Here is a 27118-nt window from a genome sequence, read left to right on the forward strand (position 1 = left end):
AATAGTAGATATGGGGAAGGTTCTCTTTATACCAGTATTTTGGGTAATAAGTGAAGAAAAAAATGATAGAATTAGAATGTCACAATTTTGGAACCCCTAATGAATTAATGGATCTTAGTCATTGAGTATCAACAACTGTTAACATCACCAAAAATGAAAACAATCAGATATTATGTCCTCCTGATAGAACACAATCCCACCTATAAAAAAAGTCTCCCCTCAACCCCCTCAAGGTTCTTCTGAGGATTAAGAGAAGAATTTTACATAAAGCTTTAAAGCACAAGCCTCGACACATAGCTTATATACAAGAAAATCTATTTTCCTTCTCTAACCCCTCTTCCCTTAGAAACCAAGGCAGTGATTGCTTCTACTATTATTGCTGTTTGGAAAGATAATTTATAGTTAAAAAAATATATATCTGGGGTGGGGAAGGGTATAACATGGCAGTATCCCACCATCACAGTAAAACAATTATGTTATCTTTGATACCGACTCAATCTCTCCTCCCTCCTTCCCTTTCGGAGCAACACAGATCTAATATCAGTCACTTATACTTAAGCACAATTATGTTTCAAAGCTAGAGATCAACTGGTTGAGAGAGACTTATTTCCAAGGTCATGGCTCTCCTCCAAATTCAGTCTTAGTGCAGAAGACTCCTGAGGAATAGCATGCCTGTCTTCTTTCTGTTTTGGCAACTACCACTCCTTCTCCACTCATGTGGTCACTGTACAAGAGTTCTCAGCACATACATAGCCAGTAGAGGGTTAAATTGTGTCCCCTCAAAAGATACATCTAAGTCCCAACCCCCAATACCTGTGACTGTGACCTTATTTGGAAATAGGGTCTTTGCAGATATAATTAAGGAGCTTGGGACATGATCATCCTAGATGGGTGTTAAATCCAATAACTGGTATCCTTATAAGTGAAAGTATAGGGATACTGTATTTGAGACACAGAGACACACAGAGAAGACACCCCTGACAATACAGAGACAGAGACTGGAGTTGTACGGCCACAAGCCAAGGAAGGCCCAGTAATTGCCAGCAGCCACCAGAAGCTAGCAGAAAGGCACAGAACAGATTCCCCCAGAGCCCTCAAGAAGGAGCCATTCTGCTGACACACCCATTGGTGGTGGACCGCTGGCTTCCAGAATTGCAAAAGAAAAAATGACTGTTGTCTTAAAGCCACCAAGTTTATGGCCATTTGTTAACAGCAGCCCTGGAAAACTAATACATATCCCCTCGCCGAGCTGACTGACCGAGCTCCAGGTCCTACCATCAGAAATCTATAACTGTGGACAGAAAATTCCAATCTCAGTTTGGCTGTCTCTTATACATAAAAGATGTTAACCCAGGAGCAGGTGATGCCCTGTGAACTAGGAAGCAGAGAAAGTCAGTCTGCAGCAAAGGAGCAAACAGCTCATATCCCATTCGTTTCTAAGGCCCAGGTGCATACCTCTTCTTGGTCCCGTGTGATACCCCTTTATCTGAGAAATGAACATCATCCTTTTATGCTCAAACTAGTTCAAATGGATTTCTGTAACTGGTAGCCCAAAGGGTTCTAACACACTCAGGAAACTGCTGCCATAAGCCCTTCAGTAAAGATAAGCTGGAACAAGTCTTCCTTGGGCAGGTGCCAGGAAAAGCTGAATTTATTCAAGAACGCTTTAAGGGAGAGGAAAGGAAACTTCAGGACTGGGCGACAAATGCAGTAGCAAGAGACAATGCAAAAAAGAACCTCAATTTTCACTGGGCATAAAAGCCAAGACCCAGGTCTCATACAGATTGAGTATACCTAATCAAAAAAAATTCAAAATCCTAAATGTTCCAAAATCTGAAACTTTTTGAGTGCTGACATGATGTCACAAGTAGAAAAATTCCACACCTACCCTTATGTGACAGGTCACAGTCAAAACACACTTAAAACTTTGTTTCATGAACACTATTATTAAAAATACTACATAAAATCACCTTCAGGCTATGTGTATAAAGTATATACAAGGGCTGTCCAGAAAGTATCCAGCCAGAGACATTTATTATATTAACAATGGCCAGATACTTTCCGGACAGCCCTTGTATGGAATGTAAATGAATTTCCTGTTTAGACTTGGGTGCCATCCCCAAGAAAGCTCATTATGTACATGCAAATATTCCAAAATCTGGAAAAATCTGAAATCTGAAATACTTCTGGTCTCAAGCATTTCAGATAAGGTATACTCAATCTGTAATGAGAGGGAGTGTGGGTCAATAATGATGTTGAAGATTCCCAAAAAAATATAAAACTAAAAAGAAAATTTTTTGGTCAAGTTGTACAAACTATGCTAATTAAAACCACCCATGTAAATTGCTTCTCACTAAGTATTATAGATATGACATGATTACTATTGTGCATATGAATAACACGTATCAGGTTCCTTTTGGTTGGGATTAATTTGATTACAGCACCAAACGCTGCTCATATTTTCTCAGTCTCCTTTTAAAAAGACTGCAAATAATGAATGCTTGTGTCTTTGCTTCAAAATATACCAAACATGAGGTACAAGGAAGTACCCATAGTGGACCAGGGATAGAATTAAAAGGATTTGGGTTGAAGAGAATGACACGAACACCCCAAAAATATGGGGACTGGGGAGAGCATCCCTGGGTATTATGGGAACAAATGATACAAATGTGGCCAAGCCCCTTTTTAACTCTAGGATGTCAGATCTCAGAAAAGGATGATTGTTCAGCCTCAACCACAGTAAATCGCCAGTAAATAAGAGAATGATAAACCCTAGATTAATGATTAAATGATTGTCTAGATTCATTATAATACGAGAAAAGGGAGACAGAGAAACACAGAGAAGAAGAAAGAGAGGAAATTGTTTTAAAAAATCACAGCTTTGGTTTTTAAAACTCATGCTTAAATGAATGACCAAAAAGAATGCTTATTTTAAAAAATCTAAGATGTAATGCTATTGACCTTTTCCTTGAGAAAGTTCTGTACACTCATTTGTCTTCTAGTACCAGAAAAAAGCCTGATTTCTTCTGAAGCATTTTTCCATTATAAAAGTAACATGTGTTCAGTAGTCACTGTTCTTAAATCACCTAAAAACATCTTAGCATAAGCACATGACTCTTACAATGGAAGATTTTGTGACAAACAAAGCCTTCAACCAGAACAACTAACTTAAAAAAGAAATAGGGCCGAATGTCCTAGATGAGAAAAGTAGTTGGTTTTCTGGTTATAAGATGCAAATTGAGAGAGATTCTGAGATTTTAGGGAAAGAAAGAAGATTGGGGGGGAAAGGAAAGAGAACATCTAGAAACAAACTAACAGGCTTAAAAGGAATATATAAAAGACAACATGGGAAAACAGACATGGTCCAGTGATTCTCTCTCCGATAAGAGTTAAATGAACCATAATATCAATATAGATGTAAACCCAGAAATCATCTCAAATTCATGAAGTAATGCTCAGACACCCCAGCTACAGATTAAAGCATGCTGTCTTCCCTAAACATTGGAGGAAACCTCTTAAAGGGATCCTTCCTTGGTTCTTCTCTTGCCAAATAAAATAAAGAGAAAGAAGCTAAATAGTACAGAAAAGCTTCAATAATAATAAAACAAGAATACATAACCTGAACTTTTGTACCCTCATAATAAGCTGAAATAAAAATATATATGTAAACCAAAAAATAAATTAATTAATTTAAAAAAAAAAGAATACAGTGTCTCCTCAGTTGCTAGCCATTTCCTATATGATAACAAAGTAATTAAGTTTCCCAAGGAACAGGGTCATCAATAAAAGAGAAGACCCTGAGAGACAAGAATTTTCTCAGTAAATTGTCCTAAATCTGAACTTCAAATATTAATAGTATTCAGAATCATTTTTAACCATTGAACCTTCATCAATCCATGATCAAAGGCTCATTGAATCCAATAGCTTTACTCAAGACCCACTACAGGAATTTTTAATATCCTATGCAAGATTCATTAAAAAGCAGACTTTAGGAATCTCAGAAAATACACTTTAATTTCCCACACTTTAATATACTTTACATGCCCAAAATATATCAATTGCAGGTCCCTTCCCTGTTTGGAAGCACAAAATGCACACAAATAAAGTGCTAGCCTAGTTTACCTAGAACATAACCTTCCTACCAAGCACATTTTTTAAAAAGTGGGGTTGGGAGGAAGCAGTTGCGCTGAAATTACAGGCTGTCATGACACCTCAATATCAAAAACTGAATACCTGGTTCCACAGGAGAGTAAGGTTTTTATTCATAGTCCTGTTACTAAGCAACTATAACAATGGCTGTATGAGCTTTCTAGAAGCTACCACAGTTAAAGGGAAAAATATACATAAGGAAAGAAAAATGGGAAATCCTTGCTTTGGGAATCTTTACCTTTTCAGGGCAAATTCAATGTAAAAACAACAACAAACAAAACCGAATGCAATCTAAACTCAAAACAAGCAATTCCTTAAAGGTCTAGAAAAGTATATGCTATTATATCATTAAATTTATGTTCAGTTTTGGTTCATTTCAAAATTCACATTCAACTGGTGATAATGATTTCCTTACTGTGTTCTTTTTGTGGTCCCTTCTTTCCTTCACCCTCCCTAGGGAATAATTTTTTTTTCAAATCCTTTACTGATTAAAAGAACATTTTAGAGCTCTTAAATCCATTTGTTTACAAAAGCTATAAAAACTAGTTTACAGTTGTTTCATGTTGCCTCAGCTTTGAACCGAGAACACTCTAGGACATCAAACTATGCCTTTGAAGAGAACAGTCTCTCAAGCAGAGCCAGACACTTTCCCAGCCACTCCCTGAAGTTTAGACAACCAGAGTATTGCAAACATCAAGTCTTTTTCAAGGTTAGACTATACAATGCAGCAGGCTCTAAACCAATGTTTCTCAAATTGTGGGTGGGGTTCCAGGTGGGAGGGGGGCTTCCATACATGTTCCAAGGAAATTTTAAAGTCTAGACACGAAAAGGGCCAATGAGCAGGTGATAAGGCTGGAAGAGATGGCCTCACCGACTTTTCTTTTCACCTCTCTTTGAAGCTTTCAAAATCTGCTGCAATGCTGAGAGAGATTCTCTCAAGATCTATCCTATAAAAGGCTGCTTCTCACTATTGGCTCTTTCTTCCCCCCTACCCTTTCTCAGTTCCTGAAGGATGGTAGGCTAGAAGAGAGACAAGATGGAAGATAAAGTTTTAGAATTATTTTTCTAAATCAAAAATAAGCAATCATGGTGTGCCTCTGTTCCCAAGGTGCCTCTAGATTCCAATAAACCTCTATTTTAAGAAGAGAAATCCAGAGACAAATCGAAACTTAAATACTGGAAACTGAACACCCAAAGTGTCTGAGCCACTCATTCCTGTGTTTAGATCCCAAAGAGATGGTTTTCTGACTCAGAAGATTCTCTGAGCAGCATTTGGAGGAGGAGGCTGTTTGACTCTCCTGTTTTTAATTAGCTTGTTTCTTAAATTTGACTCTCATTTTGTTTTTTTTTTTAAAACATAAACAGTACAAAGTATAGTCTTGGTAATCACGAAGAACCAGGAAGCTCTGCTACTTGAAATAAAGTAAATGAAGAAAATTCTGTCTTCTGACATATAAATAGTTATTATCTCTACTGGCAACAACTAGGAAACTTAGCATTTATTTAACACATTTTAAGATCAAACTGATTCAAAAATTAAATCAGTTAGCTTCAACATCAACTCTGCCTACATTTCCCTGTGGCTAACAGTTTAGACAAAAAAAACATTCTCAAATAATTTTTTTTTTATTTTTCTGACATCCTTCCATTGTTAAAATTCCTATGCTTGCTTACTATAAAACTCAAGGATTTCTTCCATATGTTGGCCATATTTACAAAAACCTTGAAAATTAATGGTCACTCATATGTATAAGATTATTTACTGAAGAATTGCTATTGTAAAAGATTGAAAACAAGAGGGAATTGGTAAATTATGGTTCATTCATACAATGGAATATTATGGGGCTAGAAAAAAATTAGAAAGCTCTTTATATATTTTATGGAATGAGCACCAAGATATATTTTTGCACTGAAAATGCAAAATAAAGAATACTATGTAATAGGTTACTATTTGTGTTTTAAACAAGGAAAAAATATAAGTATGCATATATAAATTTTCTGTTATATGTTGCATAAAATATCTTTAAAAGGATAATAAGACCTAGTAACAGGTTGGACTCTATGGAAAAAAACAGATACAGGGTAGGATAGAGGCTTTGCCTTATATATCCAATGTGAATGTATTGCCTGTTCAAAAAATACATTTTTAAATTAAAAAACAAAGTTATCTACAAACTACAATATACACAGATGACAGGCTGAGTCACTATCAGCAATGCTTATACTTTGCAATTTATGACAGTGATTATGGATTTATAATGTATGAATGATATCCCATATCATTTATACTAATGTGTGAATGATATCCCACTTTTAGCATTAAAAATACAACCTAACATGCTGTAATTATACCTTAAACACATAGAAGACATTACCCTGCTCCCATCAGCTACTGATACTCTAACTTTTGAATATAAATAGTACAACTAAACAATGCAAGTAGATTTTATATTTATAAATTTTAAGGCATTTGAAAACCAGGGGGTAAACAAATACTGTTAGCTAAAAAGAGTAAGGCAAAATCTAGGCGCTTTGCTTAAGGTCAACCAATAAGTGAGAAAAAGACACATAAAAACTTTTAAAAATCTTCCTCAAAACTACTTTTTTAATAGGTATAAAATAGGATCAATTATTTCATGTTTGTGTGTATGAGTATGTATAGAAACAGAAAGAGAGAAAATTAGTAAGTTTTTAGCCATCATCAAACCCTTACTTATTCAGAAATATTTCGTCATGTACTAAGTGTCAAAAAGTATGCTAGACACTAAAATCCAGATTAAAACACACACACACACACACACACACACACACACACACACACACACACACACAATGAAATAGCAAGCAGCTATTTCCCAACTATGAAGAGGGAAATGTCTGGACAGTAAAGGGGACGTCTGAGCTGAGCCTAGAAGGATGACAAAGATGATGTCAGACAGAGAAAGGAAGGAGCATTTCATGTAGAGGCAAAAGCAAATGCAAAGGCTCAGGAAGAGTGGATGGTTGTGGATGTCTAGAGAAGGGATTCATGGCAGGAAATACAACTTGAATGGAAGGCTGGAGCTAGTTTGGGAAGGGCTTATACACCATGCTAAAGGGTTTGCCCCTATAACTACAGACTACGAAATAAAAAGAAAAACCAAGTTGGGCACAATGCCAGAAGCCTGTAGTTCCAACTACTCAGGTAGGATCCTTGAGCCCAGGAGTTCAAGGCTATGATCGTGCCTGTGAAAAGCCGCCACTGCACTCTAGCCTGGGCAACATAGGAAGACCCTATCTCAAAAAAAAAGAAAAAAAAACTAGTTCCAAAAAGATACAAGGAGATAATCTGAGGGAACAGAATAAGATTTATAATGAAACATTAAAAGGCTAGATGTTATTTAGACTAATAGACTTCAAGCCCAGGAAGATATCTTCCACAGATTGATAATTATAGCTGTATTTTATCTCCACTGAAGGCAAAAAAGAAAGATTAAGCACTCAGCTCTGAGGATACTACAATAAGGTGAGTAAAAACACTGGGAGAGCAAGCAAACCCAGGAGGTGGAGGGAGGCTGGGTGAGAGCTGGGGAAAGGGGGTAGAACCCCAAATGATCTAAAGTAGGCAAAAAATTAGTACTTATAGATCAAGACCATTTCTTGAAGCAAAGAGTGGCATCTCCTTTTCAGGAAGTATTTTACAAGAGATGCTCACTGGACCAAATGTGGTCCTGACCATCTTGGAATGGAGTAGGTCCCTTTTAATCCTTGTGATTCCATCACCCTCAGTCTGTACATGGACTAAATATGGTCATATCCAACAAATTCCAAGAACAAAACGTTATTAACTTGGAATAATCAGGTGGAAGACATCCCCAAATCACAAAATATTTTTAAAGAAATTAGTGCTATTATTTTCTAATACACATCCTAATGCCAAAGGTTGACCATGTATTGCCAATACAGTGTATAAACTGTACCTCTGTGAAAGTAGCAATGTTTACAAGCAATCTTCTTTCCTAAATTAAGTCAGGAATTTGTATTGCCATTGTGAATTATTAATACTTAGCTATTTTCTTCATAAAAAGAGCAATGACGAATTTAAGTAGAGCCCCAAAACTTAAGTACAGCAAATGACCACAAACTTCAATACTGTGGGCTTTAAATTAGCAATGATTTTACCACATATGAAATATCAACTGCATGACCTTTTAAGAGAAAGAAAAACAATTGGCAAGTAGGGTGAATGTTGACCCTTAATTGGGTATTAGTGAATTTTTTTCTAAAAACTTAAATCATTAACTGATCAAACATGGAGAAAAGAATACCTGGTTGATGGAATCAGGTTGAGTATCCCATTGAGAACATAGCTGAACTCTGCATGATCCTGAGCAACAAGTGCCACCAGACCCTCACAGCAGGCCGTTCGAACCACTACGTTGTCACTGCAGCACTTCTCCCATAGCAAGTTCAAAGCAGGAGTCTGAAATCAAACCAGTGTTTAAAAGACACTTCTGACGAATAGCAAACACATACACACCTCAGCCATTCATCAAGTGTAATTCGTTCACAGTAGGCTAGCTTTCCTATATAAAAATAATGTTGTCACTGTTTCTAGAAGAAAATAAAGTCGATTTTCCAAGAGACATAATAGATCTGTTTTGATATAGCAACTCTCTCACCTGGTATCCTGGCTCCAAAATAAGACTGGCTGTAGGCAGAGGTAGGACCCAAGTTTAAGTAACACAACAAAGCAAAGACTTGGCTGTATTACAGTGCTCTAACCAAGCAATTTAACCAGACACCAACAATATCAGCGTATCAGTTAGTCTAAGCTGAACTCCAAACAGTGTCTATGTTTCAAGTCTTAAATGGCAATAACATTTTCAGAAAATGTTCCTGCTCTCCTACTGCCAACCTCTACCACCTACATGTACCTTCCCACCAACCACAACACCCCTGCCACAATTTGCTGATGTCTAATGTGGGCCCAGATAGAAAACAGAGATGTAGGACAGGCCACCAGCAAGCTGCTCATTCCATGGCTACCAAAAAAAAGCCTAAGAAAACTGTTTTGCCCAAGAAAGAGACTATGACTTTTTCCCCCCTCATACTATGAATCAATCTTCTTGATAGAAAAGCAATAGAAGGGCACATAAGTAAATATAGGCTCTCATTTTTTAAAACCTCATAAAACCGGAGGTTCTAGCTTTTATAAGTTCCTCAGGAACCTATGACCCTCTAAAAAGGTTCACTGCTAACAATAAACCAATATTTGAATGTATCGTTAAATCCATTTAGATTCACACACAGTTGTGATTTTTATGTTTCAAAAAAAGAAAAGAACAAATAATGAAGTTATTTTCCTTCCTCCTGATACAACTTATTAGGGAAATATATTTGGAGAAAAATTAAGAGCTCCGCTCTTGAAGAATAACTAAAAGAATGGAAATCAACATCACATTATGCCCACTTTCCCTCTATAGCTGGCTAAGAGCCTTTTCTATCTTAGGATCCCACTATTAAAAGAACAGTACAGTTAAAAGTCACTACAGGAAGGAAATATTTCTATTTCATTTCTCCTTTTATTCAGAAGGAAATTGCATTCACCTGTATGGACAACATCAAAGGGCTCTAAATGTCATTACTCCATTACTAAGCCAGGAAAACAAAATAAAAAGATAAACAAACTGCTGCCTCAGGTAATTCCATATCCTCACAGAAGTAAGCATTCATTTATTAGTAGAAGAGGAAACATTTAGTTACAAGGATTTGACATTCAATAAATTCTAGTAGTTTAAGTAAAACTACTAGATCTTCTCAGAGTGCATAATGTGATTATAGGCAGGACTAGGATCAGGGTTCTCAGAAAACCTAATTTATATGACTACACACAAATACCAGATAAATGCCAATTACTGAAGTATACCCCTACACTTACTTCAACATGTCAACAGAAGCTGTAAAGAAATATAACTTGGAGTAGCTAATCAAAAAGAGTATGAGAAAAAGGAAATCAATTTCTTTCTGCTGTGAAAGAAAAAAATCTTATTTCCATCATCTATGTTCTCTATAGTATACTTAGAGCACCTCTCTTCAGCAGTTTCCCAACAACCATGTCAAAATACACAACACGGATGAAACAAAACCCAAGTTCTCGGTAGGCTATCAATGCTTCAACTCTGAGCACTCACCTGCCCTGTGTGTGGGATGTAATTTTTCCTCCAGCTCTGACTGTCAATGCATAACCTTTCCAACTTAGAACTCAGATCTGGGGCTAACCTGAAGCATGAGAAAACTACACCCAAACAAAGCCACTACATTAATTTTCTCTATTAACGAAAACCACTCCCTCAGAGGTAAACGCTACCAACCTACTCTAAAGCATGTCTTTCCTCATTCCGCCTATATTATTTTTTCTTAATAGTCATAGGAATACTTCCCTTCAGGCCCTCCACATCTCAATCCTAGAGTCTGTTCTAGTAAATTTTAAAATTTTTAAAAATACTATAGAATAAAAACATGGCAAACAAACAAAAAAAGGCAACAGAAGTTCTCACAGTTCAAAATCATTTCTACTGTCACCTGAACTGTGAGGGAAACAAGGCAAGTGTATATGTGAGCCAGCTGGTAGCATTATAATATCTGAATAGAAGTAAAGCACAACGTTAAACACAGACCTGGTTTGTGGACTGGTGAATCTTTTCTGAAGAATCATTTTCCTTCAGGACTGCAGCAATAAGATGACCCACAGCCTAAAAAATGAACAAAATTAATGAGCACGTTCCCTCAGAAGTTCTTTCCAAATATTAACACTAGGTGATATGAGTCTGAGTATGACAGACAGTCAACTGGTAAGAAATAAAATCCCCATTCATTGAGTGTGTGCTATTTAGAAAGTACTGAATTAGGCACTCCACATACATAATTTTTAACATTCAGAACCACCCTCAAGGTAGGCATTTTTACCCCAGGTTACCAACAGGCAAACTATAGTTCATAGATGTTAAGAAAATTGCCAGATTTTTGGTCCAAATTGCTATAACTTAGTATCAGAGGGTAACTTGAGATTGCTTAATCCATTACACCATGAATGAGAAACCCCAGAGTTTTTAAAAACCATCTTTGCATCTAAATGAAATCCACCAGGCTTCATCGTACCCTTAACAAAGATGAAGAAAGAAAACTCATCTTCATCTTTATGACTATAGCCCACACAGAACCAACAGGTCTCCCCTCTACCACCCCAGTTCTCCCTCCTTTAGGCCTTATGATTTTAATTTCTTTATCATTTTCTCATAGGTTTCAGCCCTGAAGTTCAATCTGAACATAAGCTTTCAGTCTCATAAGTCTCTAAAATGTTCCCGTATCCAGCTTTAGTCAAAAAGTTCAAAATTAAATTCAAGACTCTTATAGGACTGATTATCTAAATACATAAATATAATCACCTCCTACCACATCAACTTCATTCCCCTAGTTCCCCAGCACTAGCCAACACTGCTGTCTCAGAGCCAATAGGCCAGCAACAAACATAGCCATTCTGTGTATGGGTTGAGAAAAACTCTGCTACTGCAACAGCTGCTCATCCTGCACTTGGGACCAAGGTATGATATAGCTGTGAATAGCTGTCAGTCTTGCAAAGTCTCCAAAAAAGCTCAAATAAAAACACAGTACCCACGCCTTCATTTTTTGTTTTTTGAGTGTTTTGTTTTGTATTTTAATATTTCACACATTGGAACTGATTTTAGACCTTAATGCTTGTGGTCTCAGTTTTGCAATACAAGTCACTCATTTACATGAATATTAAGTTTAGTTCAATTTACTGTCTTGTACCACCTAATAAAAGAAATAGTAACAAGAACTGAGAGCCAGTGAATAGTCTGAGTTCCTCTTTTACAAAATATACCATATTTCATTGAAGGTACCTGGCCATCAACTACAGATGTACCATTATTTTACGTACCACTAAGAAAGAAAAAAAGCTGCCAATTAATCTATGACATACAATGCTTCTTATAATTTAGAATTTTGATTTTATAATAATGAAAGAGTTCTTTTAGATTCATTTAGAAAATCATGGCCAAGTTCACAAATGTGCAGGAAATACCAACAATATCTCAACTGCTGCCATCAATTACTAGATGTAATCCAATTTCAAAGATGTTAAAACATGGAAAAATGTGTGTGAATCAATGAAATATGGTGCTAACACTGAGCAGTGGTTACAAAAGAACAATAGAAGTATTCGCAGAGGACAGGACACAATCACAAGAACCTAATAAAATCAATATGCAACATAACAGGGACAAAAAAGCTACAGTTTATATTTAGAAAAAGGACTAAAAGTAAATAAGCTTAATGCTATATATCCCCCCATTCCTCACTAGGTTCAATTTATCTATATACTTTTCAATTCATCCTCTAACAAATCAGACATATTAGCCTAAATTGATTTTCAAAATGCAAAACCCAACAATAAAGCAGCCTACATTGCTACTTAAGTTTTCCACAACAGAATTCAAATAGACATCCTACACTAAACAATACATATACACTTTTCACTTAATTTAACAGTAACACATATGGGCATTTCTTGATTATCTATGCTAATGAAGGGACTCCAGGCACAGAAAAATAAAATTATGGACAGTATCCTTCAAGCTTTCATCCTCTTCTTCATAATAAGGACCTGTAGGACATGACTCCAACCCAGTCAGGTAGAAGGGAATCTTGCATAAGGAGTGTTCTACTCCTCATGGAAGGGTTCCCCACTACCCAGCTAAGTCAATTCCCACAGCAGGCATCTCCGAAGGTAACTGTTGAAAGGATCCAAGACGCTGTACGCTGTTAGGTCTTCAGACTGGCTTCTTCACAAGAAAAAACAATAAGCTTCATGGTACTTCAATTAACCAGAATGCTTCTAGTTAGCTTAAGGCAAACCAGAAAACCATCTCTGTTTTTACTATTTAATTATTGAAAAGCTCTCTAAAATAAATTATCACAATCTCCTACCTTAGTAGATAGATCAAATTTTTTAATCCAGGATATTTTACTTATTGAATATCATTATAAAAACCTATTATTCTGAATAGTTGTACAGGGATAGGATACATCTTTTTTAAATATTAATCCCTCATACTCTGGGCATGTATAACCATTTACCTCTATTCCCAATAATTAATTATAGACCAAAAAAAATATTCAGGGACCTACCAGTTAATCAAGGTTTTATTATCTCTAGAAAGAAAAGTGTGATATAAATAGACATGGAGATTGATCAATTTCAAATACTTGCTTTTCTATGTCAAACATATGTTTTCAAAAATAATTCATAAAAAAAGTTCCTTCATAAAAAGAACATAAATCTCTATATGTAGAAGAATAGAACATTTAATGCTAAAAATGTAAGGTTCAATTAACAATCTACCAGAATGGTTCATTTGTTACTATGAAGCAAAAACAGACAAACAAAATTACCTGTGATTGTATAAGAGAATTTGGAAATTCAAACCTTTTCTTGATATCATCTGACATTTTTGCTTCTCTTACATGTATATATGCAGCTTCTGTAACCAAAACAAAAGAATATTTGTTAGTCCTCCAACTGGTTTGAATTGGAACTCAAACCAATTATTCCTCAAATAATATGAATGTAACTCATTTCAAAGACAACAAAGGAAATAAAGTAAAGGACTCTGCAGGGTAATCCTTGCCATAACTTCATTGTCATTCAGCACTAAAATCTCATGATAGATAAATAAACTAAAAATGCCCAACAGCTCTTGGTTTTTCCCCATAAGAGCTAATCCCCAAACAGATGAATTCACACTAAAGAAACTAAAAAAAAAAATCCAAAAGTTCAACCACAAATTTGAAATATAAATTAATTTTTTTTGGAAATTAATTCTTTTATAGATCAAAACTTACAAGAAAGAAAGAGTCAAACCTTCTTAAACAAGTCAAAATTGTTTAAGCCTCACTTTGGTACAAACTTTCACGTAAGCACTAATCCAATTGTTAGTGACAAGTGTGAAGCCCAGGTGAACTTTATTCAGGAGGTATAGAAATGACCTAGAAACTCACACATTAACGTATACTGCTTGTCTCCTAAAGGAGGAACAAGCAAACAGTTAGCACCAACTTTTAATATTTACATCACACCTCTCATTCCTACGGGGCTCACTAAATAAAAGAAAAAAAAGCATACAAAAAAGATGGAGGAGGGCAGGTGGTAAACTGGAGGCATGGAACTAAGAGAATTTCCTGAGGATCCTAATTTATTCAATTTCCATGCAGCACTGAACCTGCCAAATTACACTACTTTGAAAAATAGGGTGCTTTAGGTTGCCTATTTATTACAATATAATTAAAAAATAAAATGTATGTCGTACACTACCCTAGATTACCTTATAAAAATAACAAGAAGCAAAACCAAGCTCTTTTGATCTTAAAAAGCGAAGTATGTTGTGATGAACCTGCAGCTTTCTCTGACTACAAGTTGAGCATCCCTAAATCCGAAATCTGAAATCTAAATTCAAAACTTTTTAAGTGCCAACATGACATTGAAAGAAAATGCTCATTGGAGCATTTTGGATTTTCAGATTAGGGATGCTCAACCGGTTTAAAATATCTGCAAACATTCCAAAACTCAAAAAAATTCCAAAATCGAAAACACTTCTGTTCCAAGCATTTCAGATAACAGATACTCAATCTGTGTTTTCCTTTCTTCCAAAACTAAATTCCACAAATGGGTATTTTCTCCTTGCTTTTTTCTTCAATATCTATGTCCATCTTTACTTCCTTGAATTTGACATTCTACAGCACTGAAACCACTTGTTCTAAGATTGCAAACTGTTTCCCTAGCTAAATCTACTCATTAGCTTAAGCAGATCAAAATTTCTTCAACTTCCCAATTGTGTCAATTACAACTTTCTTGGAATTTTCTTCTCTTTTGAATTCTATAATATATCATAACAGAATCTCCCAAAGTGTGTCCCAAGGAAACCCAGAAAAAAGAGGTCTTCATGGGAGGAAGAAAGGATTCTGTGGGGACATATATTCCTACCTTGAAAATTCATTCATTCACTTAAGAAATACTTACTAGGTACCAGTGTCAGGCAGGCACTGTTCTAGGTGCTTGGACTGCATCAAAGAACAAAACAGACAAAAATCTCTGTATTCATAGAGCATACAGTCTGGTGGAAAGAAGCAGACAAGAAATTCTAAAACTAAATAATACATAAAATATATTAGAAGGTGATAAATGCTATGGAAAAAAGAAAGTAAAGCAGAGTAAAGGGGATAAGAAAAGGGGAAAGGGAACACTTCCTATTTTAAATACGGCAGTCACAGGCAGTCACTTCTAGAAGTTGGCACTTGAACAAAGACTTAAGGGAGGGAAAGGCAGTTAGGTTAGCCATATGGACCCGGAGGGGGAAAGAGTATCACAAGCACGGGACACAGTGAGTGCAAAAGCCATAAAGTGCTTAAGGTCTGTTTTAGGAAGAAGAAAGAGATGAGCATGGAGCAGGGTGAAGAAGGGAAAGAATGGTAAATCAGGTCAGACAGTCAAGAAGTCAGATCATAAAAGACCCTGTAGGCCGCTGGAAGGACTGATGCATTTATCCTGAGTGAAATGGGAAGCTGCAGCAGAAGGAGGTGCTAAGATTTTAACAGACTGACTTGAGGTAAAAAGTGGTCAGATTCCAGATATATTTGAAGTTAGAGCCAATTCGACAGCTAATGGATTGGATGAGAGTATAGGAGAAAGAAAGGAGTCAAGGATGACTCCAAGGTTTCTAACCTGAGCAACTTTATTTTTAATCTCAATTCCCTTGGGCATTTTACACATAAAACAAAACAATTTCTGTACTGCTTCTAATCATGGCTTTTTTTAATTAATATGAAATGAGAGAGCTGCCATCAACTGAGATGAGGAAACAAATTTTGTGGGAAAGATCAGAGATTCTACTTTGCACAGTTTACATTTTAGATGACTAATAGATATCCAAGTGGAGATGTCAGATAGAAAGTTGGATATATGAATCTAAAGTTGGAGAGAGAAATTTCATTTAAGATATAAATAATGGTGCATATTATTAAAGAATATGAGAGGGTCTAAAGCAAGAAGTCTATTTAACTTTGCTTAACCCAGAGTTTATCAAATGTATCTGGTCATGCAACCATGGAAATACCTGTTAACACTCTATACCATCAGTCTGTCCTGGGTATGATACAGATTGGGAATCACTGCTCAACCGACACCTCCTATTCCTCCTCATCCACTCTGCTTCTAGAGTTCCATCTTCCTTCCTGGAGGCTCTGCCAAGCCTCTACCTTGTGCTCTTTTCCCTTCATACCAACTCTCCCACAGCTATCAGCCTTCACCTAGTCCAGATCTCCAAACACTTCCCTATTTTCTCTTAAGAGGCTCTAAAACCAAAAACTAGGGATGTCAAAAGCAAAACACATATTTCTTCTCATAAAAACTCTTTGCATTTCAGTTCATTTTTTACCCAGTTCTCCTCTTATAATTTCTCACTACCATTCTCTAAATCCAGGCAGTCACAAAGTCTGCTTTGTTCTTTCTAGCATCTCAGAGTTCCTCTTTATTTCTATACTCATCATCTTAGTTCCTTATGCCAGGCTTACTCCAGTAACTGCTTAGTCTTGGGGCTCTCCATGCTGAGTTCATCCCATACATTGCTGTCAGATTAACTGTCCTGAAATGCTATTCCCATCACATCACTTCCCTGTGAAGAATTCATAGTGGGTTTTCAATTGCCTGTCAGATTAAATGCAAATTCTGATGCCTAGCTTTTAAGCCTTCTATCATCAGTCTCACCCATTCAACTTCATTTTCACTATCATTCTAATCTAGGTAAAACAGTTTTCAAAATGGTCCTACATACTCAAAATCTGCTCATTCCTAAGGGATTTTATTTATATTTTTCTCTCCCATATAAAATGTCCTTCTTTATATGCTTCCACTATTTAAAGATTAAATTTCTCTCATAGCATATCTCTGTTAATTCTTTCCCAACAACCTACATCTAACATTAATCACTTTGCTTTTATATTCCATCACTATTACTGCATTTGGTCTGACCCATACCATCATGTGACTACTTACATCAGGATTGGAAATCTTTTTTCTGTAAAAGGCCAGAGAGCAACTACTCAAATCTGCGTCTGCAGCACAAAAGCAGTCATAGACAATACATAAATAAATGACCATGGCTGTGTTCTGATAAAACTTTATTTACAAAAACAAATGGTGGGTAGGCTGTAGTTTGCTAACTCCGGTTTTACATAATGACTATTTTTTGAATTAATGTACAAAATTTCTTGACATAATTGCTATAATGAACATTCAAATTTGGCCCTGTGCCTCCAGGCTGCTAGGGTACACATGTAAACAAAAGAAATTATAACTCTTTTATTATATAAAAGATGGAAAAGTACCCTTTATCAAAGAAAACAAACTTTTTTGTGCACTTAAAACTCTGAAGGAAATTTCTCATATTGGGCTTTCTATATGGAATGCAGAATGATATAATAGGTAATATTCTCAATAACAAGCATAAGAAAATTTTATATTACTTCTTTTTTAAACAAACACTGGATAAAGCCATGGGCATAACATATTATGTAAATCAGTACAGAGTTTTCTGATGATCTAATCTAACTTAGGAGAAGACAGACTCGAGAGTACCTAGAGAAGTAGCTGGTTATCGATGTGTCACAGAATAGACTTATTCAAGTATCAACAGTGATAGAACTACATAGACGAAAATGTGGGGCTATACTCTCTGATCCAAGCCCAGAATGCTGACATTCCACTATGGCTTTGGGGACCCAGATGAGCAGCTGGTTAGGCTACAACAGCAGTGAAGAAGCTGAGCCATCCAAAAAGATGACCTTATCTCCAGGAGGTGGGCCACTGTGGTAAAAGAGTGCTGTTTTTATCAAAATTACCTAAGTATAGATGACAAATAAACTAAAGATTGCAAAAGACAGCCCTAATTTCAGTGTGACACTTTAGGGAATGAACACATTTTTTAATCTATAATAACTTTATCTTTCCTAACAAATGGCCATTAAGCATTCTCAAAACCACTACCCAACCAAGCTGCAATATGATTTCATATCATCCTCGATTCGCTATCCTTGGGCTACAAATTGCAAGTGTCTTTCATTTGTTGAAGACTTATATTTCAAGGTTAATCACAAGCATTTGGTCATTCAAAGTATAAAAACATCATGTTCTCTTAGCGAATTTCATAAAACAATACACGTGCTTGCTTTAGCACTGGCAGTGTAGCATGTGCCCTACTTTATATTTAATCTCAACTTCCTTTGGGCATTTTATACATTAAAGCAAAACAATTTATATATTTCTTCTTATCATGGCATTCTTACTAAAAGGAAATCAGTCACAATATGATCTATAAACCACATGCTACAAAAATGAGTGTTTGATTTTAAAAGTTTTATCTCCCACCTGTCAGTATGCCTTTTTCATCTGTCTAAATCTAAATCAGAAAGAGAAATTTTAATGAGGTCTTTAAGTTCCCAGTGAATCAAAGCACTTGTTTAATGTAAGCAATTATCTGCCAAGGTGTTTCAGCCCCATAAGAATACTTCCAAGAAAATAAATCTATCACTTGCACTCTGGAAATAAAAAAAGACCAGCAGACAGATAAAGCACTACGGGTTTTCAACCTTCTTTCTCAATAGTTTCTCTAGGATTCTATACAACCATATATTGTACAAAAGTACTTAATGTCAAACCTAAAATGAAGGGCACAATCTGAAAAACAGTAAGATCAAATCTATTTAATTATACTCACAAGTGCTATGGAAACCCAGCAGAGGGAGTAACTGATTATACAGTGTGGGGGGGGGGTTCCAATGGTCACAAAGAAAGGCGTTTGACTTTGAGCACCCTTGACTACCAAATTTTTATACAGGAAGGGCTCAAGGGCAGCCATCTGGGTGGAAGTCAGGGCTATACAGAGTACATTCTTAAAGTTAGTTTACATGAGCAATGTCATCAGCAGCATGCTTCATTCATATTAATGGGACCCTATGTTTTAGAGACACAAAATCTAGGACTGCTTTTTAACATTTTATTAACTATTGTAATTATCAGTTACGGCATTCACTTGGTTTCTTCCTCCCACAAATTAAGCTACAGAACTTCAGCCTGAGGGCTTTAAGCATATATTCTGAAAATATTTTTCTTTTTTATTATATTTTTTGGGATGGCTGGTAAGCACCATCAATAAATTTGAGCTAATTTTATAAATTTATCAAGACTATGGCTCAGGGGTTTTTTCTGAACTCTATCCTAGTTGATTGGCCCTGCTCTTCCAAAGAGGGGGAAAAAAAATCTGACAATACTTTCCAAACACCCACCTTGCTCTGCCGTCCAATATTTATCTCTTCCTTAAGCTTCTGCCTGTGTAGCTTTTCACCTACTGCTTCCTAGTCCATAGGTATTTCTATACATCCTGAGATCCAGCAGCTGGGCTATTTCATCACCCTGTATTAAATCCTGATACCTAGAAATTCAAGCTTGGCCTCAGTTCTTGCTTCAAAAGTTTACAAATCCAACTGCCACCCGCACCCCTAAATTAACAGGACAAGACAATTAGAATGCTCCTAATTATAGTTGACCCTTGAACAACGTTAGTTTGAAATTCTTGTGGCTTTTCTTCTACCTTTGCCACCTCCATAAGACAGCAAGACCAACCCCTCTTCTTCCTCCTCCTCAGGCTACTCAACGTGAAGACAATGAGAATGAAAACCTTTATGATAATCCACTTCCATTTAATGAACAGTAAACATATATTTTCTCTTCCCTATGATTTTCTTAATAACATTTTCTTTTCTCTAATTACTCTTGAATAATCTTTTTTAAAGTACTATATATGTGTGTGCATTCATATGATAAACATATAAGAGGATATAGATTAAAAAGTTATTTTTTTAAATCCAAGGACTTATTTATCTCTAGAATTTTTATAGTATCCAATCTAAATATTCAAAGAAGTCTTCAAAATTAGCTCCTTTTTGATATTTCCAATATCATAATTTTTAAATATTTTTGTTCTCCCAAAAGAATAATTACCCAAATTGCTCAGTATATAACATTTTAAAATAAAGATTTTATGCTCATACAAAATCATCTTTATGGTATATTTACAATAAAACTGATAATCATTTTAAAGATCTTACTGGCCAATGAATGTCTATTCTAAATAACAAAATCTCCATATTTACAATCTTACTTCAAACACCATTCAGTTAACTAAAATTTAGTAAAACACAGAATGCACATTATAGGTATTTTACTTGTATTTCCCTCCCTCAAAAATGACTCAAATTTTGTACGCTAGTTCTCTAAAATAATTAACTTAATTCTTAGCAAATATTAATATGGTACAAGAAAGTATAATGATGTGACATTTGGGATTTTCTATACAATACTTAAGTCCAGAAAGAAAAAAAAAAAGGGAATGATAGATAAACAAGAATGTCTAAATGTTGGTAATAGATACATTGGAGTTCATAATACTATTCTATTTCTATATACATGTGAAATTATCCATAATAAAAAATTTTTAAAAACCCCATATCTGTGACTCTTACTAGGGGCTGGGTAATATTCTAAGCATTTTACATATATTAAATATCAACTCATTTAATCCCCACAATAACACTCATTCTACAGATGAAGAAACTGAGGCTGCAACTAGTTAGATAACTCTCCCAAAGTCATATAGTAAGTAGCAGACCTAGAATTCCAACCCAAGTAGTCTAGCTCCAAAGTACATGTGCACATAGAAAAGCCTGAAAATACAAATTATGGGTGATTTTTATTTTTGCTCATTCCTATTTTCTAATTTTCCATGAGAACATGTATTTTGTAATTTTAATAAAGTTATCAAAATATGAAAATTTTTATTCAGATTCTAATACATTCTTTATAAATACAGGATATAACTTTCTGACACCCAAATCACTGCAAGCATAGAAATCCATCATTTAAAGGGTGTCATAAAATGAACAGCAACAAAGTAGGAAAATTTTTTAAATCATCAAAGATTAATTACTTTGCTGGCCATTTTTACCAATGCTTTATGAAAAAAGTACTATTAAAAACAGGTCAATGTAATTTAACCAGATAGATCCAATTAAGTTTAAACCATTTAAAAACTTTCTCCATTTTCAAGGAAAAACATAACCACTATCATTTTCCCAATTAGACACTTAAGAAATTTTACACCAAAATAAAAACTCTTACTCTGGAAAACATTTATATAGACTGACTGATTGCAAGTGTAATAGCCACATTTTTCTTGATTGCTGCAAAGTGACCAATAAATCTAATTTGCTATTTTTCATAAAAACTAAATTATTAAATTCATGTAGAATGGAATAGATACAGTTTATTTTAATCCACATACTTAGGGCAAATGAAAGCTAAAGAGCAAATGAACATAAAACATTTTACAGGGAAACAGTAACTTTCTCTACTTTTAACTAAGTAAATATAGCCCAAAATGCACATGGAAAATATCTCTCTATTCTAATGCTGAATGGATACAATTACAAAAACAAAAACAAAGTAATCACTATTAGAAGAACCATCCTGAAAATGTTCACCTGGATAAGATGAACAGTGCACTGTGAAGCAATGATATACATTCTTTTGCAAACCGTAACACTCTCCATAGAGATGAGAAAACACCTTTAATCTGATAAGTTCACAGTCTCACATCTCTCTATCATCGTGATAGCAGAACAACCTGACACAGAAAGCAAAACACATGGGCTGCGGGCACAGTGGAAACACAGACCTGGAAACAAATCCTGGCTCCAGTCCTAGTCATTAAAGTTTAGGAAGTCACTTACCATCTTCGAAGCTGTTTCCTCATTGGTTAAACAAGGTTTTGTGAATAACAATATAAAGTATGCTTGAAAGCCAAGAGGGTCTTACACACAGTAGGCACTCTAGAAATGTATGTTTCCTCCCTCCCTTGATACCATGTTGGATAGTCAAAGGACGGGAATGATGGAAAAGAATTTGAGCTTAAGTCGTAAGTAAGAAGTTTCTCATCAAAGACCAGAGTGGGATCCTGTACATAAGTCACCAAATAGAAAAATAAGACATCAGCCCCAAGGTTAGAAGAGATTCCTAGCTGACTTTTAACTTGCCTGCTCAAAACTTTTCAACAGCTTCCCACTGCACTTTGTAATAAAATCTAAACTCCTTACCATGGCCAAAGGGTCCTACGTGATCTCGTCTCACAACTCTCCCTCAGAAGGCACTTTAGCCATGCTGACCTTCAGTTTGTTGCTTGAACCTCCCCAAGCTCTTTCAATGTCCAGATCTAGAACTCTCAGACCCCTCTACCTCAAGTGTTCTTGTCCTTGTAGTTCAAACAGCTGATTCCTCTCTCCTTTCACATCTTCCCTTGAGCCTTCCCTATCACACCACCGCCCCACCCCCAGCCTCAAGTAGTTTCCCACCTGCTACCAATGTGACCCACTCTTGTACCCTTCATAGCCTTTATCACAATCTCCAATGATTGTCATTTACTTATTTCTGCTTCCCCACTCTACCTGCCCCTTCCCCCATCCCCACTGCCCGGTAAAATGTAGTCTTTAAGGCTGGGACCTGGTCTTTTTAACCTCTATCTCCCCAGCATATAACAAGTACCTGTTTAATGAAGATTCATTGAATAAATACAATGCATGATATATGATTTAGAATACCATGTTGAATTAGACAGCTCCTTTGTGCCAAGCACACCACAAAACACTTTAATTCCACTGGATCTTCACAATAATTTTGAGATAGATATTATTAACTCCATTGCCCACACAAGGGAATATGAGCTTAGAGAGGAAGTACCTTGCCTGGGGTTATGCAATGGTATTAATAGCCAGGATTTGTTGAGAATTTTACCATGTGCCAGACAGGTACTGTTGAAGCTCTTTATGTATATTCTTTCACCTGATATTCAAAACATTCCCATGACACAGTACTATTATTAACCTCATTTTCAATGAAAAAACAAGTGAGGCAAAGAGAGGTCAAAATTAATTACCTAATTATGTAAGGAGCAAAGCATGGATATGAACAGTCTGTCTCCAAATCTCACATGCTTAACCACTTAAAGTATAGTTGACACAAAGTTTTTGTAAAATTAAGATACTCCATCAAAGCATTTAACTCAGAGCCAGGCACATAGCAAAAATGTTTAAAATGTTAGCTATTAGTCTAAAGCCAACACCTTGGTTTTGTTTTTTTTTTTTTCACTGTATCATGCTGCGCCCCAGAGAAACAAGTAAATCTTTAAAAGAATACCTGGGTTTGGATATACAGTATTAAGTCAAATTCCCAAAGCAGCTCATCACCATATGTAAACAGCTCTGTATTTCAGTATATATTGCAATCCTAAAAACATGTAATCAAGTCCAATGTGCAAAAGTTGTATATTAAAGAGATGTTCCATACCCAGAACACAAAACACAAAAATTGTCAATCTAAACTTAATCCTCATCCTCTTGACACCATCACCAGCAATACATATCCCACATTTGTACATATTCTTTGATTGCATACTTTTATTTCATCATTGCCATTCAGTTTAAGTTCAATGAGCATCTAACAAACAATAAAGACTGGCCACTTTCATCATGCAATTAATGTCAACCTGCAGTAAGTCTATGCTTCTTGCCACTGATAGAAACACTTTCATATGTACATGTTCTGTTTATCTTGTAAAATAAGTAAATGATCATTGAAATGAATGAAACCAATTATCTGCCCAAATGACTGCACAAACACTACCACACACAGACTGTGGCAAATGAATACTTGGCTGGCAGGTAACCCCACCATGTGACAATTCAAAACACAGCACAATGAGACAGGGAAATTTGTGTATGGATGAGTGCACTTATAAAAACAGGGTTTGAAATAACATTGGAATGTTCAGGAAGTAATGCCCAGAAGCAAGAAGATCAAGAGGAAGCCACTGCATGTTCTTTCCCAGTTCCTGCAGCTGCCTCAGAAAACAGGGCTTGAACTACAACTTGGCATCACATTCCAGGCAAAAAGAATATGAGGATATGGTTTGAGGGGACAAACTGAAGAGCTAGGATCAGTCTCTAAAGTCCCTTCCAGCTCTGAGAGGGTTATAATCACTGCTCAAGACCTTCTTGTCTCATTCTGAAGGGCCTGGTTTCCATCTGTGTAGCAGCTGCACCTGCTCAGATGCTCAGAAGCATCTCAAGTGGGAAGGATTCTTCACTGACCAACACTACTGCATTATTACCCTGGACTTTTGAGTTTCTTCAGGGAAGCAATTGTGTCTTGTTCACCCACCGCAGGGCCTGGCATGGAATAAGCAGTTAATAAATGTTTATTGAATTACTGTGTTTAGCACAGTACCTAACACACAATAGACACAAAAAATGTTAGAATCAGGATTCTACCGTTTATTTTGTTTTCAAATCAACTTTCCAAAACAGGAAATGAGAAATAGAGAAGAATCTATATCCTTCTAAGACTCACAAAACAAAGACCAAAACAAATTAATAAGAGCCAGAAGTAGAAAACTAAATTGTTTAACAACTTTATTTCCAAATTAATACAATAAGGTGAATTTAGTTACCAACATATTTAGGGACTGAAAATAATTAGTATTAATACTTTTAGACACACCCTTACTCCCAATTTGTTTTTTTTAACTGAGCAAATAACTTTTGTATAGGTGGTATGAAGGTGAATTTCAGCCAAATTTAAATCTCAAATGTTTAGAATTCAAATTAGTGAGATTTTTTTATTACACTATTCTTCATTTTGGTACATTTTCTTTTTAAAAAAATCAAAGAACACATGCAAAAGCTCACAAGACTAGTTCATCACTGTTTCCAGCTGAATCTAATAGAGATGGAAAATGGGTCTTTGTTACCTGAATACATTATAAGTTTTACATGAATGCTTCAGTTGACAGCTATTATTTATCATAGCTATGCTTAATCTGCTATGTATGTCAATCCTCTAAAAACCCACAGCATCACCTCTGTGTATTTCCCACTGGGGTAAAAGGCACTTTAAATACATAATTACCCATAAAAGTAACATTTAGTAATCTTTTATTATACAGCTAGCATTACTGATGGCTGTTTTTATTTGTAGGGTGCTTAATAATCAGATATTAGTTAACCTTCATAATTATCCTGGGCAGTTCATTATTAATCATTTCATATTAACATAAGGATACCAAGCAGCATATTCAAGAATTAGAAGAGGATCCTAGAATAAAATGCTGACATCCAATGGACAGAGTACAGTATGCAGAATTTCTTTCAGATAAAGTTAATTTAAGAATTCTATTTAAAGAAGAAGAAAAAAGAGGAGGTCATGAAGTATAATATGTGGCTCCTAATGAGAATTTTTTAATGTCAAAAATTTTAAAACCAATACATCCAATTTTCATCCATAAAGGCTTCATGGAACTTTCCAACACTCTGTTGACAGTAAATGACTGACTAGATGAACAGCAGCAGCCATTCCCAAGACCAGCAACTCACAATGAAGCCAACATTTAAAGAGTTTCATTTCACTCTCAAAGACCACATCCGCCTCTCAGCCCAAATTCAAACACTATCTATGAAATTGCTCCCAACCTGGTTTACCTCCAAACTGACAAAAAGTCTTCAAAAGTCAGATCAGCTCTGAAACAAAGCCACAGAATTATGTCTCCCCAACCCCACCTACCATACTAGATTTCATAAGGAACCTTAGCACAATGAAGCTGAAAGTCTGGGGTAGGTCAAAAACTAAACCACTCTATGGGAGTGGGCATTCTAGATACCACGCACTGAGCATTTGATCTTACTATGTGACACTTCTGGCTATAACCCAAGTGTGGCACACATTCTTTAAGTTCTATCCACCCCCCCCCATTTCAAAAGTTAGGCTAAAAGTACAAAAGGCTTAAAAGCAAGCATACTTTGTGCAAAACTATTCACTAATTAATCTAAACGGTAACTAAGGATTATGCAGATAAAATAATAAGTAATTTAAAACATTTATGAAGAGTTTTAACAATGTAAAGAAATGTTTCTAATAGAAACAAAAACCAGAAATTTTTGTGTCCAATCATGTACACAACCAAGTTTAAAATATATCCATATAAAGACATAGGATTAAGAAAAAAAGGCAAAGTAAATATGCAAAAATGTTGACAAGGTTATTTGAGAATAATAGGATGATGGGTGATTATATATTCTATTCTGTTTCCCTCAACACTTGCTACATTTATTTTTTTTCTTACAATGGGCATATATTACTTTTTAATCAAAAAGAAATTATACTTTTAAAATAAAAACATAAGATGAATTTTTTAGTTGCAATAAAAAAATAGTGATCTTATTTGCTCACTTGAAATCATGGTTTATCATTGTCTAAAGAAGCAGTTTTACCACAGCACATACCAAGATAAAAAAAACAAAAAAAGCCTTTCTTGATCCAATTACACCACTTATTAAGAACTATTTAATGAGAAAGTCACACCTTTCAGTTATTAGAAGCTATAATGGTCCTGCAGAGTTCTAAACAAGTAAGCTAACAGAATTACCTTTGATTCTAAATTGTTTGCCAGGAGATTAATCCATCTGCCCCTGAAAAAAATTAAGTGCTCTTCCAATGCATTCAACTTCCTCCAATCTCATTTGAATCAAGTATGTTAGCCTCAGTGTAGAGGATGAGTATTTTTAATTGCTTAAACTGCAGTACAAAGGGTTTATTTTATTTTAATTATCCAAATGCATATACAAACATCATACCAAGAAAACCAAAATTTTAGTCATCAGTGGGTAAATTTTAGGGGGGTCTTTGATAGGTTTTGGCACCTGCCAAAGAGTAAAAAAAAAAAAGACCTTTCTGATATGGTAACATTTGGAC

At 35.5% G+C, this 27118-nt stretch overlaps 1 protein-coding gene across 2 annotated transcripts in view; it reads right to left on the bottom strand.

Annotated features, from left to right (window-relative positions):
• Positions 1-27118, bottom strand: part of FOCAD (focadhesin) — a 258289-nt gene that overhangs the window by 223014 nt on the left and 8157 nt on the right. For both annotated transcript variants that reach the window (XM_045563768.1, XM_045563771.1), the window contains exons 2-4: positions 13606-13694; positions 10809-10883; positions 8457-8611 (exon numbers count right to left, since the gene is read on the bottom strand). In XM_045563768.1, the coding sequence (XP_045419724.1) occupies positions 8457-8611; positions 10809-10883; positions 13606-13662 (287 nt within the window). In that variant the 5' untranslated portion in view covers positions 13663-13694. The remainder of the gene's footprint in view (positions 1-8456; positions 8612-10808; positions 10884-13605; positions 13695-27118) is intronic.

Source organism: Lemur catta, chromosome 10 (assembly GCF_020740605.2).
Source record: "Lemur catta isolate mLemCat1 chromosome 10, mLemCat1.pri, whole genome shotgun sequence".
In the NCBI taxonomy this organism is placed as follows: Eukaryota; Metazoa; Chordata; class Mammalia; order Primates; family Lemuridae; genus Lemur; species Lemur catta.